The 15,882-nt window shown below is 44.2% G+C and overlaps 1 protein-coding gene and 1 pseudogene across 2 annotated transcripts in view; one reads left to right on the forward strand and one right to left on the reverse strand.

Moving 5' to 3' along the window:
- Positions 1-439: 439 nt before the first annotated feature.
- LOC114216487 (eukaryotic translation initiation factor 3 subunit E pseudogene) lies at positions 440-3,214 on the reverse strand (annotated as a pseudogene).
- A 6,687-nt stretch (positions 3,215-9,901) lies between these two features.
- The window catches only part of DPP4 (dipeptidyl peptidase 4), a 77,603-nt gene continuing 71,622 nt past the window's right edge, over positions 9,902-15,882 (forward strand). The window contains exons 1-2 of one of the 2 annotated variants that reach the window (XM_028113133.2): positions 9,902-10,151; positions 10,682-10,769. In XM_028113133.2, coding sequence (XP_027968934.1) covers positions 10,146-10,151; positions 10,682-10,769 — 94 coding nt within the window. In that variant the 5' untranslated portion in view covers positions 9,902-10,145. The remainder of the gene's footprint in view (positions 10,152-10,681; positions 10,770-15,882) is intronic. The other variant, XM_028113134.2, reaches the window with a different exon arrangement.

A 15,882-nucleotide genomic window follows, 5' to 3' on the forward strand; every position in this document is an offset into this window, starting at 1 on the left:
GGTTTAGAATCAATCTTCTGTTAAAAAGAATGCCAAAGACCCAGAATGGAACCACACAAACCAAGTTACCAAACCGAGACTTCATATCTAATCTAGTTGCAGTTCCAACCTCCTCCAGAAATGTAGTCTTCATGGGACCGTCGGGAATTTTCTGATAAGCACCAATCAGGTAATATGTCCCATGGGCTCACCATCCCCGGAAGGAAAATGAGGTAATCCACCTCAAAAGACCCCCCCGCCCCCCGCGCTTCCCCTTAAGGGAAGGTTGCCGTACCTGGAATAATCCTCTCTTTTTCTTTTGTTAACAACTTCCTTGTCCTACCCTCCTTCCTATAAAGACCTTCCATTATGTACAGCCTCTCCAAGCTTCCTTCAGCCTGCTGGATGGGATACTGCTGGATTGATGAATTATTTAATAAAGCCAATCACATCTTCTACTTTACTCAGTTGAATTTTGTTTTTTAACATTTCTAATCAAATTCATAATCCATTGTTTCTTTTGAACTATTTTATAGTTTGGCTGCCAGCATACTAATGCTAACACACTGAGGGATGTGACGGAAAGTCTTAACTAGAAAGAGATAAACATTTGGTTTTTTTGTTTTTGTTTGAAGAGATAAACAGTTGTAATGAAATCCTCAAGAAGTAGTCACTTGAGCACTGAATCTTTTCCTGGGCGCCATCAAAGTCAAAGTTAACATTAAGTATTCAACAAACTCAGTAGTTATGTATTTTTCTATATAAGACTCCTACTGAGTGACTTAAACCTACATTTTTTAGCACTTGCTTCTATTTCCAAGCATCTTTGAACATTATAACTGCTACAGTCAAATGGCCACAAAATGTGGGCACACCATCTAAATTATTAAGATACCGTGGCTGATACAGGACTAGAAAAATGATGTTGTAACAGCCTTTGGGGAGGTCAAAGAAAACAAATACCAATGAATAAGGTATGCTTGCTGTTGAAATACTGGAATAGAGAAATGAGAGAATTATTATTTATGGTGTCTTTTTAAACATGTAAGGTCTTCCATGGCTATACCTTCATTACATATTATGGAAATAAACAAAGACCACCCAAATAAGAACAATCAAAGGCTATTTTTTCAGAACTTGATATAGCTAGGGAGTCAACCACCATCACTTGGCATTTGGATTCAAAGGCAGGCAGGGGAGTGGGAGTGCTTTATAGGTTAAAAAAAAAAAGAAAGAAAAAAAGCGGGGGACTTCAGGTAAGTTCTGATTGGAAATTATTGGCATGGGAAAACAGGAGGCAGGCTAACTAGAAGTGGAATATCTTGCAAGATTGGATTGGAGAGCATATTGATCTTTTTTTGGTTAGTTCCAAGTTAGAAACCTGGCCACCCTGGGCAGGTTGCTGTAGAAGTTGTGAGTCAGAATCCAATTGTCATATATAGTCTGGCCATTATCTGCGTATGTATGCAGCTTCTCAGCATTAAGATTTCAGAGCTGTCCCAGAATGAACTCAGTATAGCTCTCATATGCTGGAACTCGCACTCTAAAGGAGTAATACCAGTCTGCTGATCCTGAGTAATTGCCACATTCGTGTTGGAACTGTGCATTAGCTATACAGCAAGCATTCTCAATGAGGGCAATATCACCAGGAGTGGTTCTTGGGGGCAAAAAAAAAAAAAAAAAAAAAATTACTCTTCTTATATATGAAGCACAGATATATAGAGAACATATAATACATAAAGAAAAGTACATTGTATCTCTGGTCTTTAAGATTCATGGGAAGTTGGTAGAAAAGAAAATATCTAAAATAGTAAAACCAGCCTGGAGTGGGGAAGGGTAGAGAATTAAAAAAAAATAAAAAATGAGAAACATGCTATAGAGCCTCTGTAAATACTTCTACCTAAAACTATTCTTTCCAGCCACAGAGCTAAACAGCATCTGACCATCCCTCTTAGACTACATTTGCCTTGCGGTCTCTGGCTCTTCAAACTTTTTCCCAGTTGGTTTAGTTTCTGTTTGAAATACTACAACTACTCTCCTTTCTTCTCTCAAAGCATGGGGAATATCACCAGAATAAAGCTCTCTGCATACCCCCGTATCAAAGACTCCCATGTGGTATCATTAAGAAGATCCAATTTTCCACAGAGTATTCTTTTCCATGCCATATCTCCTTTATGAAGAGCAGCTCAAGCAGCAGAAACCAGATGCCAGTCCAGAAAGTACATGATGAGAGGAATGAAGTTGAACTCCACCATCCTGGCAAGAAAAAGAAGAGTCATAAATGAAGAATTTTAAGCTGTATGCTTAACCCGCTAAAATTACATGATAAATTGGGGCGCCTGGGCAGCTCAATTGGTTAAGCCTCCGACTCTTGATTTCAGATGGGGTCATGATCTCGGGGTCCTGGGATCAGCGGGGAGTCTGCTTCTCCCTCTCCCTCTACCCCGTCCCCCGCTCACGCACACACAGGCACTCTCTCTCTCTCTCAATAAATAAATAAAATCTTTAAAACAAATAAATAAAATTACATGATAAACTTTGAACTACTCTAGGTAAAAAGAAATGACTGTCCACTTAAAAATGGTTAAGATGATAAATTTTATGTTGTATATATTTTACCACAATTTAAAAAAAAAACAGAAATTGGGGCGCCTGGGTGGCTCAGTCATTAAGCGTCTGCCTTCAGCTCAGGTCATGATCCCAGGGTCCTGGGATCGAGCCTCTCATCAGGCTCCCTGCTCCGCGGGAAGCCTGCTTCTCCCTTTCCCACTCCCCCTGTTTGTGTTCCCTCTCTCACTATCTTTCTCTCTGTCAAATAAATAAATAAAATCTTTAAAAAACAAAACAAAACAGAAATGACGGACTTAGTTTGCATGCTAGTCCGGTACAAGCATGGACTCTTTTCTCCCCCCTTATTATTATAATCCAGAAAACTGTCCACAACAAAATCAGGAAGGCCTCTGACACAGGACTTTCCGATTATGTGATTTACCACTCAGAAGAGAATGGGGGGGCGGTCCCTCCCATGGCCAATGACATCTCCCCTTTTAGTTTAGTTTGGGACCCTTAGCCATGTTCTACTGATCCTTGCAACTTCTTCCCTTCCATTATAGCAACCATGGCCCCGCGGCCGCTCCACCCCACCACTAACTCCAGCCTCATAAATGCGCGTAACCAGCAGCACACCCACCACATGTTTAAAGTCTGGGAAACACTCAGGAGGAGAGGTCACCATAGCCACAGCCACTTTGTGAGAATGTGGTTTTAAGGATCTCAAACACATTTGCTCATAAAGCCATAGAATTATTTCTTAAGTCAGGGACTAAAATAAGCAAATTCTCCAAATTAAAACAAAACAAACAAAACCACAGACTCCAAAGGACACCAATAACAGAAGAGCACAGAAGTCTCCTCCCACTTAGGCTGGTGTCTAGTCTAACAGGTAGCAAAACGCCTTTCCTGACCACCAAGTGTGACAAGAACCCCTTATTTAGTATTATTGTTAACTGGGGCAAGGAAAACACCCCAAACCACAGCTGAAACAGTTTTTAGAGAGTTATAGTGAAGTACAAATCAACACGATGAAATTCTTTTATGACAAGCTTCACAGAGAGAAGCACTCAGCCAATTAATTTTGCAACATGGAGCTTATTGCCTTCCATCCCCTCTCTAGCTGTTCTCTCTCTCAGCCGAAATACTGCCTGATTCTCACACCTCAAGTTGAGGTATGACCTGGTTCCTTTCTCTGGCAAAAACTTGCAGTGGCTCCCTAGTACATGCTGAATACTGAATTTGAGACTGAAGAATATTCCACAACTGATCTTTACTTCCCAACACTCTCAAACACCCTATATCCTGGTAAAACTAAACCTAATAGATATTCCCTGAAGATCCGCCAACTTTCTCATTCAGCTTTTGAGTGCAGTTATTCCTTTGGCCCAAAACTTCTCCTTTCCTTATATCTAAGTCCATAGACTTACCCAGCTAGCTGTCTATCTTTTATGTATCTCTTGGTAGATATTTTGTTATAAATAGGTTCCATCTAGAACACAAGCAGAATAATCTTCCAAACTATGGTTGTTAGGAAGAGCAGAAAACTGAACAGAAACAGATGAGGTCAATGTTAAAGGTAAGCTGCGGAATGAGTTTTATTTTATTTTTTAAAATGTTTTATTTATTTATTCATGAGAGTCAGAGAGAGAGAGCGAGCAGAGGGAGAAGCAGGCTTCCCGCCCAGCAGGGAGCCCGATGCGGGACTCGATCCCAGGACCCTGGGATCATGACCTGAGCTGAAGGCAGACGCTCAACCATCTGAGCCACCCAGGCACCCACAAAATGAGTTTTAATCTGGATTTTAATGGAGGTGAGATGTGAGATTTGGCTTGGGCCGCAGGAGTTCATTCCCAGAGAAGTGGGGCAGATTATGTGGAGGGTAGTTGTCCACTGAACAGAAGAACAAATAAAAACCTTTGCACTTACTTTACTTATCCTCCAGAGCCAAGGCCAAGGAAGAAAATCTGTTCAGTTCTCTCACCACTCCCTCTGCCCTCAGCAACCTCCCTCTCTCCCTCCTTTCTACATGTGAGATCCCATTTCTTCCGTGCCTCTGGTTCCAACCCCCAAGAACACAGAGAGAGATTTCAGATATTTTTTCTTCATTTATCATTTCATGTTTTCATTTTTCAATACATTGACTACTGATGTGTTCTGAGCATTTCCCTAGGCCCTAGAGAACGAAGGATGGGAGAAAATGATAAAAGAATAAATGGAGTATTTCCAACCTTTATGAGGAGACAATTTAGCAAATAATACACACTATAATGGTCTTGGGCTGTTTATTTGGTTATTTTTCATTTGGGCCCTCCCATTCATTCCTCAGCCTTATCTTCCCTGCCCACTGCCTTATGCGGCTGACCCCTGCAGACAGCATGCCCCATTATCCAGGCTCCTTTGCCCTCTGCCTTTAGTTGGGTTCAGCCAATATCAGCAAGGTATTGTAGAGAAGTAGGAGAAAGGGACCAAAGTATTTATTCCTTCTGCTTTTTATCTACTCTGTGCTGCAATCTGACATTGGCTGCATCTTTGCAGGGCAATAGCTCTCTATAGGTGACCCCACCCCCAACACTCAGGGTTCTTAAAAGGGGTTATTCCCATAAACAGCCGCAGGGATAACATGGTAACCAGAGCGTTTCACCCGCAATGATGGTGGTTCACTTATCATGAGGTACTTAAGAATGAAGGAGATGGGCAGCATTCTAAACTAGGGCTGGATTTAAGCAGTCAGAAAAATTCTAGGTCTGGGGCAGAAATCTCCCTTACGTTGCCACGATAGGAATTCATGGCCTCCCATCATGTTTTCAGACTCAAACCAGTGCATTCTCAGACCAGAACACCATGTTTAAAATGAAGGCCAGAGGGGCGCCTGGGTGGCTCAGTGGGTTAAGCGTCTGCCTTCAGCTCAGGTCATGATCTCAGGGTCCTCGGATCAAGCCCCGCATCGGGCTCCCTGCTTGGCGGGAAGCCTGCTTCTCCCTCTCCCACTCCCCCTGCTTGTGTTCCCTCTCTCGCTGTCTCTCTCTCTCTGTCAAATACATAAATAAAATCTTTAAAAATAATAAAATAAAAATAAATAAATAAATAAAATGAAGGCCAGATCTTGAGGAAGGAGCCTGCAGAGCTGCCTCGCTGAATACCTCGTCCTCTTCCAAGTCTTCCTTGGGAGGACACGTGATGTAGAGTTAACTTTGAAAATGGCCTGTTAAAAGGGACATGCTCAGACCTCCCAGGAGTTAGTAAACACTGGCTCTAGGTTTATACTCATTTTTATGGAGTTAAAACACCACTATGGTCCAGTGGTGACTTAGTTTCCTCTTGCTGCTATAATAAGTAACTACAAAGCTGGGGGCTTGAGCCAACACAAATGGGTCATCTTACAGTTCTGGAGGTCAGGAGTCTGAAAGAGGTCCTACTGGGCTAAAGTCAAGGTATCGTCAGAGGTGCATTCCTTCTAGAGGCTCCAAGGGAGAATTCCTTTCCTTACTTTTTCAGCTTCTAGAGTCTGCACTCCCTGGCTCATGAAGGGACATTATAGTAAGAAAGACCAAGTGGAAGCCCCTGGAACTGTCCCTCCTTCACGTCCAAATGGTAAAATCAAAAGTAATACCACATCCCTGGGTGAGTAGAGATTACTGTCACTACCTAAGAACCCAAAAAAATGCAAGAATGCTGATTCTCTATCCTATACTCAATAAATTTCCCTGTTCAGCCAGTGCAAAAGTAAGATGAATTCTGGAAAATGATAATCAATCTCAGCTGCCATTTCCAGAGTGGTAATTTTACTGGGTCCAACAACACAGTCCTAGTATCTGGGTGCTATTAACCTGAAGAATATTTTTTTCTTGATCTAATTAATAGGACTGTCCAAAAGAGTTTGCCTTCATTTAGAAGGGTCAGCAGTGTAGCTTTACCATCTTACTTCAGAGTTATATCAACTCTCTTGCTCTCTGTCATAGTATGGTCTCCTCGGACCTTGATCATCTTAATATCCCATGGAACATCACACCGGTCCATCACATGGTTAACATTATGTTAATTGGACCTCAAGTACAATAAGTAGCAATTTCCTTAAGTGCTGTAGTAAGACAAATATGGCCACAGAGTAGAGGGTCAATCCCATGAAAACTGTGCAAAGTTTCAAGGAATTCAGTAGTCTAGAGTGTGTCAGCCTATCCCCTCTAAAGTGAAAGATAAGTCACTATTCCTTGTATGCCCACCACGAAGAGGAGCAATGTTTGCCAGAACTCTTCAGATTTTGGAGAAATAATATACCACAACTGGATGTGCTTTTCCAACCCATTTGCTCAATAGCCTCTAAGCCTGTCTATTTTGAATGGAGCCTGGAGCAAGAGAGGGCTCCCAAGTTGAGGCTGCTCTGATATTTGGATCTTAATGACCTAGCAGACACAATAGTTATTAGCCATGTCGGTGGCAGCTAGAGATCCTGTACAAAGCCTCTGGCAAGCCCCAAGAAGAGAATCACAGAGTATATGCCTAGGATTTTTAGAACCAAGGCATGCCCTCTTTGCCAATTTATTAATTATCTATCCATGTGTAGTAACATACCCCCCAAACTTTGGGCCCATCTTAGACTTTGGCTACAGCCGTCAACAATTATTCACTACATGAAAATCAACTCCTCTCTTTCCAGAGGGTCCTGGTAGAGACAGAAAGCATGATCAGGGAATGCCAAGCACATTAGTCTCCTAAGACTGCTGTACCAAAGTACCACAAGCCGGCTGCTTACACAACAGCAATGTACTGTCTCACAGTTCTGGAGGCTGGAAGTCCCAGATCAAGGGATCAGCAGGGTTGGCCCCTCCTGAGCCTGTGATAGCAGCACCTGTTCCGAGTTTCTCTCCTTGACTTGGAGATGATCATCAACTGGTGTCTTTTTACCTCATCTTCTTTGTGTGCATGTCTGTCTCTGTGTCCAACTTTCCCCTTCTTAAAACCAGTCACGTTAGATTAGAGCCCACCCTAAGTACTTCTCTTTAACCTGATTACTTCTGTAAAGACCCTATTTCCAAATAAGGTCACTTTCTGAAATACTGGGAATTAGGACTCCAACATGTCTTTTCTGGAGGAGTGGCATCCTGTGAAGTGAAAATGGTATTTTTAAGATATGGCCGAAGAGCCCAAATGGTCGAGCAGGCACAAGAAAAGCACATGAGCAGAGAGCTTAGGCTTCATGACAGCTTCCTCAACGCTTCCATGTCTCTCGCTCAGCACACACCTGCAGCTCCACAGAAAGTTCTAGAGAGCCAGGCAACAGGAAGGAAGAGCCAGCCATATATGCAAAGTGAGCCGGCACCAATCCCAAGTGAATGCCTCCCCGTCACAGACCCGCTCAGGGATACCCTGAAATATGGTAGGAAGAGAAATCTTCCTAAGGGACAGAACTTTTATTACAGCTGTTTTTCCATTTTGTCTGGAAAGACAGACAGCCTGATACAAGATCAACACTGACTCGTAGGTGGTAGCTAATGTGTTGGCCAGCTGGTTCCTTAGGGACTCGGAAAAAAACAAGACTGAAAGACTGGTGATAAAGAAGTTGGGGTAGGGGAGATTTGGGAAGGACTATCTTGATGTGGGAAGAGTGGGAAGGTATTTGTGTCTCATGGAATACCCTCCAGAGAACAAGATTATCTGTCCCGTGGATGTCAGCCAACCTCCCTCCAGCTTCCCCTTGCCGAATGTACAGTGCCCTGGTACAGGCATGGAGGCTAAGCATGGGCTCAGCTGTATTGCCTTCCCCCCCCAAGGCTGATGTGACTTGTGGCTTCCCTCCCCCATTGCTTTGTGTACAAACCGGTGAAAGCAGAGGCAAACACTGAGCCCCCAGCATGGCACCATTTCCTGTAGTCCTGTTGGATGCCTCTTTTCCCGGCCCCAGCTCACAGGCTCCAGTAGCCCTATTGACTCACCTTCTAAGCAGGTGGGAAAGGGAGGAGTGGATGGATTTGAGACACTTGTAAAGGCAGATATGAGAGGAACTGATGGCCAAGTGAATATAGTAGGAGAATGGAGAAGAAAACCTGAGATGACCGAAGTTTTCAGCTTTTGTGAATGGTGAACAGGAACACTTTTAATGCAGACAGAGATGATCAGAGAAGGGCAGGGAGAAATTGACAAAGCAGGTGAAGAGTTCAGTTTGAGCCCCTGGAGGGGGGTGTGGGCGAGCATATGGAGCTATCAAGAGCAACCAGTGGTCAAGAGTTTAGAAGCAAAGTCAGCACTTGAGATAAAGGATGAAAACTTGAATTTATTCATAACCATGTGTTAATATCCCACAGGACTTTGCATGTTTAATCTTTTACCTCTAACTATGGACACTGAGGCTTTGCTTTTCAGCTGCAGTGAACCCAAGCTGAAGAGGCCTTTAAGGGGGTGGGAGTACTCATCCTCAGGAAAGGAAGTAAGTATAGAGAGACCCTAAAGGCAAATGTTTACCAGAGTATTCCAGAGCATTTTATACTGAATGCCAAATGCACAGACCTCATCTTGTCCCATTTCTCTCTCTCCAGCAACCAGAAGAGGGTCTGGCACCTTGCAACCACTCAAATATTTGGGGAGTGGGCAGAATAAATGGTAATAAATGCCACAGAGGATGGGAGGAAGGAAGGATGAAAGGAACCTACTGGGCAGGAAGGGAGGGAGAAAGGAATGAACCTACAGGGCACAGCGGGGAGCTGGAGGAAGGGAGAAGCCACATCCAACCTTTTTCCCCTTCCTAAACTCTCTTTGCAAGACTGAAAGATGAGAAGCCGTGTGAAGCGATGGTTAAGAACATGGATTCTGATTTCAGGCTCCAGGACCTCCTAGCTGAGCGACTTGCACAAGTAACTTAACCCTTCTGTGCCTGGACTTTCTCCCTGTAAAATAAACACAATAAATGCTTAGAGCAGCTCCCGGGAAAAAGTATGTTCCACATAAGTGTTTTTGTTATTTTTGGCATCTTGATGAGAAGGTAAGCCTGCAAGACAAGCTGGAAATTCCCTGCGGAGGGTGAATTCAGATACTTAGCCTTTAAGAGCCATTCACAAAGACACAATCACCTTTTCTCTCCCTTTGCCTTCCAGAAGCTTTAAACACCCCACTACTTCCCAACAGACTTTCACTAGCAAAAAAAACAAGGGCCTGGGTTTTAGTTGGGCTGCCAGCAGTAAGCCGTTGAGTTTGCAGACCCCATGGGAGCCGAGCGCCAAGGTCCCTTTCCGCTACGGCGGACTACCGTGTGCGCGCCGGGTGCCAGACGCAGGTTCACCCCGGCCGCGGCTCTCGCAACCCCGCCCGCGCGTCCCGGGGGCCCTGCACCCTGCGCGCCCCGGCTGCCGCCCAGCGCCCTGCACACGGGGGAGGCGCCTCTCGGGCGCCCTCCGGCCGGGATGCCAGTGCCGGGCGCCCGGCGCGCGTTCGCCCGCAGCCTGCCCGCGGCCTTTATACCGAACGGTCTGAGCGCTCACTAATGTTTAACTCGTGGCAGAAACTTGGGAGCGCAGAGTGACTCCGCGGCCCCGAGCGGTGGAGTTGGACGCCCGTCTCCGCGGCTCGCCTGACTTCTGCCTGCGCTCCTGCTCCGAACACTCAGTTCCGGGCCCACACCGACGATGAAGGTGAGTGAGTAGCGCCTTTCCCTAACCCCAGGGTCGCGTTGTAGGTGCTTCTTCACCAGACTCTCCCCCAAATTGACCCCGAAGCTCGAGGAACGGGACCACGGGCTCCTATTCGGCGGAAGCTCCAGGGCCACCCTGTGACAGGTGAAGGGCCGTCCCAGAGCCCCCGCCTGGGGCTCGGCCCCCCGGGGTTTCTGCTAGTACCAGGCGCGAAGCCTGGGAGGACGCAGAGAGCCACCCATAAAACGCAAGTTCGAACCCTCACTTGGCTTCTCCCTCACTCGGCTTCTGACGTGCAGGAGGCCGTAGAGAAGCAAACGCTAATGTGCTCTGATGCCACAAGTTCAAGGGCAACCGCTCTTGCAACCTCCGCACTCCAAACCCTCTCAGCCCACTGTGCCCCTCTTCCGGATGTTCGCCCATGGGCACATCCCGCCGCCTAGGGTGCAGCGCGGGCCCCGACACTCTGCCTCTGCCAGACTGGGGCCAGAGGGCTCGCTCTAACTGGATACGATCTGACCGGCTTGCAGACGCCGTGGAAGGTGCTCCTGGGACTGCTGGGGCTCGCTGCGCTCGTCACCGTCATCACCGTGCCCGTGGTTCTGCTGAACGAAGGCAGTAAGTTTGAACCATTTGCAAAAGATAAGGCAATTGGAGACCAGGACCGGGTTCTGTCTTACCACACTAAGCACACGGAGAACTAAGGATCTTGCTGGGGGCTTGGACCCGTGCACCAGGTTGTAGCTGAGGCTTCCCTGGAGTTGTTGCTTCTTCTAGGGAGTGGCTAGATGCCCCTGGTGGGGTCTCCAGTGTGCAGGCTGCGAGAGCCTTGTATCATAAATACATACTTCCCGCAATCAAGGAGAAGTCTTAGGATTTCTTTTTATTAAATTCAAGTTTAAATGTTTAAATTTAATATGATTTAAATTAAAGAAAAAAAAACCTTTGTAGTTGGGACCTTCAAAGGAAAAGATGTGGTGTTTAAAGGCTTCAAGCAGTAGTAGGGATGTCATAAAAGGAGGGAAAAAATTAAGAGAAGGAACATCCCCAAAATACAGTTTTGAGAAAAGACTACATGGGGAACCGAGGTTCTTTTCCTTCCGGGACGATGAAAATGCATTAATCAGAGAGTTAAGGTGCAGAGAAAAAACTACTTGACCATTTATAGAAATATGTCATAGTAAATCATAAAGCTGGTGTGCATGGTAATATTCAGAGCGGGGTGGGATCAGTGATGTTTGGTGGATTCTTTCATTTAAAGCCGCCTTCATATTTTCAGCTTGCCTGACAGTTCAACTCTAGCTCTTACTATAAAACATTCATGTAATGGGATACACTTTATTGGATGCAAACAAGTGAGAACATCTAGTTTGGGTTTCTTCTGGCCTTACTTTCCTTTTAAGTAAATATTTACTTTCGTTTCAGTATTACACATTCTAGTCAGCCAACTGAAGCATTCTCTCTGGATGGTCTAGTCAACCAGGAAATGTGTAGACAGTGCTCACACACTGAGGGGTCTTCTCCAGATTTCAAGGGGACAGTTCAGAATTAGTTTGTGAAGCTGTCAAGAACTGTTTGCCTGGCAATTTCAGGGCCAGGGCAAAAGTACCAAAGGTTAAATACCTGAGTGTGCTGATCTATTGATAATGACTTTTAGTTAAGAAAGCAATGGTTACCACCACTTGAGATAATCCAATGGCAATCATCAGTTCCCTTACTTTGACTTTGTGTTAAAATATAACTGTTTTCATAAAGTGATACTTTGTATATTTAAACAACCACACACACAAAGCTTAGTTGTAAGAATGGGTCATTCAGGGGTGCCTGGGTGGCTCAGTTGGTTAAGCATCTGCCTTCGGCTCAGGTCATGACCTCAGGGTCCTGGGATCGAGTCCTGCATCAGGTTCCCTGCTTAGTGGGGAGTCTGCTTCTACCTCTACTCCCCGCCCCTGCTTGTGATCTCTCTCTCTCTCTCTCTCAAATAAATAAAATCTTACCAAAAAAAAAAAAAAAAAAATGGGTCATCCATACAATCAATAAATATTCACATGGCTGACATTATGTCCCAGGCATTGTGCTACTTGCTGCAAATACAAAGATTAAAATTTATAAAGCTCTCTGACCTCAAGAGGTTTATATCTACTAGGAGACAAACATGCAAAAAAATCAAAGTAACCTGGATAGCCCATTTGTCTCCAGAACATCACTGAGGCACCACAGCATCACTGGAAGGATGGGTGTAAAACTGTAATAATCAGCACTTTCCTTAAGGACAGTGGAAGGAACACTGAACTTTGATAAACCACTTGAAATAGGCAGTGAAATGGCCTAGGGGCCTGGGGGGTCATGCAACTGCCATCTAGGGGATTTGGTCAAGTTAACTATGGGGGATTTTGCTTTGCTGGGTGGGGCATGCAGACTGGGGAGGGGCTGCCTTGTCATTTCCCTTAAACCACACCTAGTCTCTTCCCCATATGAAATTTGGACAAATATTTTAAGAACAGTCTTTTGATGGGACTTCTCCAGAGATTCATGTGTCTCCATCAAAGCATTATGATTCATTAAAATAATTTAGAGAGACTTGAGCAAACTTCCCTGTGGATTAGAAGGATTACTTCTGGGAATGTCAAGGAAGTCTTCTCAGGAGAAGTTTCTTCTGTAGGGATGCTCAAATAGTTAATATCAGTGTCTGGAGATAAGGTTTTCCAGAAAATATAAACGCCTTATGAGTCACAGAGACACAAGATCGCATCCTCAGTTGGATCATAAAAGGACTCCTAGCAGAAGAGCAGGGTGGGCAGAAGCAAAAGGAGTTGATTTTAACCTGCAGATGATGAGAACTACTGGAGAATCTTGCACATGCCTGGACTGTTGGGCCTGACGGTGGGAATGTGGGTGGAGTGGAGCAAGGCCAGAGGGGAAACAGGGAAGCGTCCCAGAAGACTGATGGTGCGGAGCAGAATTTGAAGGCTATCAGGCTACGCAAAAATGTGAACAATTAGACTTCGTAAAAGGAACGGGAGGGTGGCTAAGGATGCCTCTTGGGCAACTGGGTGGATATGTGGTTTCATTGTATGCTTTATTTACACTTAAGAAACAACACCCAAGTTATTTCTCTTCTCATATTTCTTAATTGGTATATATATATATATATATATACACACACACACACATACACACACATATATTTCAGGAGAAAAGAAAAATCATCTTGTTTCAACTGCTGCTTTATCATAAATGAAAGCCCAGGAATGTGGCATTTTCACTAAATCAACAATCTCGTTCCTGGGCTGTGCCACAATGAAGGACAGCATTCTTACAAAGAATCCAGAGTCACCACCCAAGAAATGTTCTCCATATTGTCAATCTAGGTTTAAAGTTAAAAAAAAAAAAAGTACTAGGAAGGAAAGAGGGTAGGAGGTGGGAGAGAGGAAAGATGAATAGAAAGAAAAGGAGGGAAGAAAAGAAGGGAAGGGGAGGGAAGAAGATTTTGATAGAAAAACAAAGTCCTAGATCATGTGGAAAGCTAAGAAATAAACAGCCAAAAGGAGGACAAAATGAGCAAAACCAAGTTCATCCCCTGAGAGGTTGTCGACAAGAGAAGGTTAAGTGTTTCCATATGAAACACTGACTTTAGCAGAACTAAACACACCCAGAAGAGAAAGAGAGAGAGAGGCAGAGAGGCATGAGCTTAATACTACTGTATTTTTTTTAGAATAAAAACTCCTGAGGTCAGGAATTATGCATTTCGTCCAGCAAAATTAAAAGTTCACCTCCTTCTGTGTATATAATAAAAGACTGTATTTTTATTATAAACCCTTCAGATACTCTATTATAGAAGGATATTACATTTAAACATTCAGTTTCCCAGAGTCATCAGTAAAATAGATAAATGTACTTTACTCTTAATGGAAGTATAGAAATCCTCATGGCTTACTGGTAATAAAACCTCTGACTCAATATGTGATCCCTTTACTTCCCCTTTCACATTATATTATAGGCTATGCTTTTGAAATATTTGTCAAATAGTTTTATTATTGAGTTTTATTGTGGGATAGAAACATACCTGTTCTTCTTTTGTTCTTTTCACTGCTTTAGCAGTGAATTTCCTCCATATCTTCTTTCAGTGCATAGGAAATTTGACTGCTCACCCATCCATCAGTAATAAAAGGAAACCCAAATGTGAAGGAGACAGGAATAATCAGAGAAAGAAAAGATAACAACTGTGAAGTTTGTCCGAGGAAGTCCAGGATCTGTTCCAGGTTTAAAAGCCCATAAATGAGCCTGAACGAAAGCTTTGTATATTTCAGAGGACAATTTCTAAACAGTGAGTTCCGTAAAAGCCCGAGTTGACTTCAGCCAGCTCAGCTAACTATTGTCAACCTTTGTCAAGTGCTCATGAGGTCAGTGGGTTGGTCTTTTTCGGGTCAGCGCTTGTGGTTCCTTAGCCACAGTATGTCCCTTAAATTTCTCTCATACACATCTTGCCTCTCATCCCAAAAGTGATCAGAGAGGAAAAGGGAAGACTGTTTGCCCAGTCGATGGATAGAGAAAGACAATGTAAAATGACTAACTAGAGCTGGATCAATGTACTTAACGAAGTGCTGACGCCATGGGAAACGTGACTGTAAACACATGCAGGACCACCTCACTTACGGAAGAGAAGGCATGCGGACCTGTAATAATAGTTAACATGTGTTCTCTCTGTGCCAGGTATTGGGCTGAGGGCTTTTAACGTACTTCTCGTTTGATCCTTAGGGCAACCCTTTGAGAGAGGTTCTGTTATCGTCTCCATTTTTACAGAAATGTAAATTTTACTTTGAGAGGGTACTTTAGTGATTTATCACTGCATAATGAATGACCCCAACACTTAAAACGACGAACATTTGTTATCTCACAATTTCTGTGCGTCAGGAACTCGGCGGTGGCTTAGCTGGGAGGTTCTAGCTCCAGGTCCCTCATGAGGTCTTAATAAGGTGTCATCTGAAAGCTTGACCAGGGCTGGTGGATCCACGTCCAAGCTCCGTCACGTGGCTGTTAGCTAGACATTTCGGTTCCTCACCATGTGGGCCTGTCCATGGGGTGGAAAGAAGGATCCAAGAGAGCAACCAAGTAGGAAGCCACAGAGCCTTTTGTGACCTAGCCTCAGAAGCGATTCACCATCACTTTGCTGTATTCTATTGCTTGCCCAAGCCAGCCCTGATACAATGTGAAAGGGCATGACGCAAGGGCATCAGTGCTGGCCGCAGAGAGCTCCGGGGATCGTCCTAGAAGCTGGCTACCCAAGAAGTTAAGGAACTTGCTCAAAGCTCCGCAGAGTTGAGATTCACACTCAGGCAATGTGACTCTAGAGCTGGTGCTCTTAAACTCCAAATCATTCTGCTGGTTTTGATCAAGTATAAATTCATGTGGCCATGTTAGCATAAAGTTACAATTTCCCATGCATCTGCCTATATTATAATTTCATGGCTGCTAATCCCTGGATGCCAAGTGTCCTGAAGAAAAGTTCCTGCTGCTTTTGCCTCCATTCCTATATAAAGCTGTAGACAGGCAGTGACTTCCAGCTCAGGTCCAGATTTGCTCCTTGCGCTCAGTTACACTTACTTTGTTTTTAATGCATATTATATTATTTTATTTGAACTTCACAGAACAACCCATTAAGGTATTAATATCTTTACTTGTTACACTGAAGAAACTGAGGCATAGAAGTTTAGGGCTTTGTGAGTAAGTC

The sequence above is a fragment of the Eumetopias jubatus genome, unplaced genomic scaffold (assembly GCF_037043125.1).
Source record: "Eumetopias jubatus isolate StellerSeaLion01/CBP00866 unplaced genomic scaffold, mEumJub1_p1.0 scaffold_3, whole genome shotgun sequence".
NCBI lineage: Eukaryota > Metazoa > Chordata > Mammalia > Carnivora > Otariidae > Eumetopias > Eumetopias jubatus.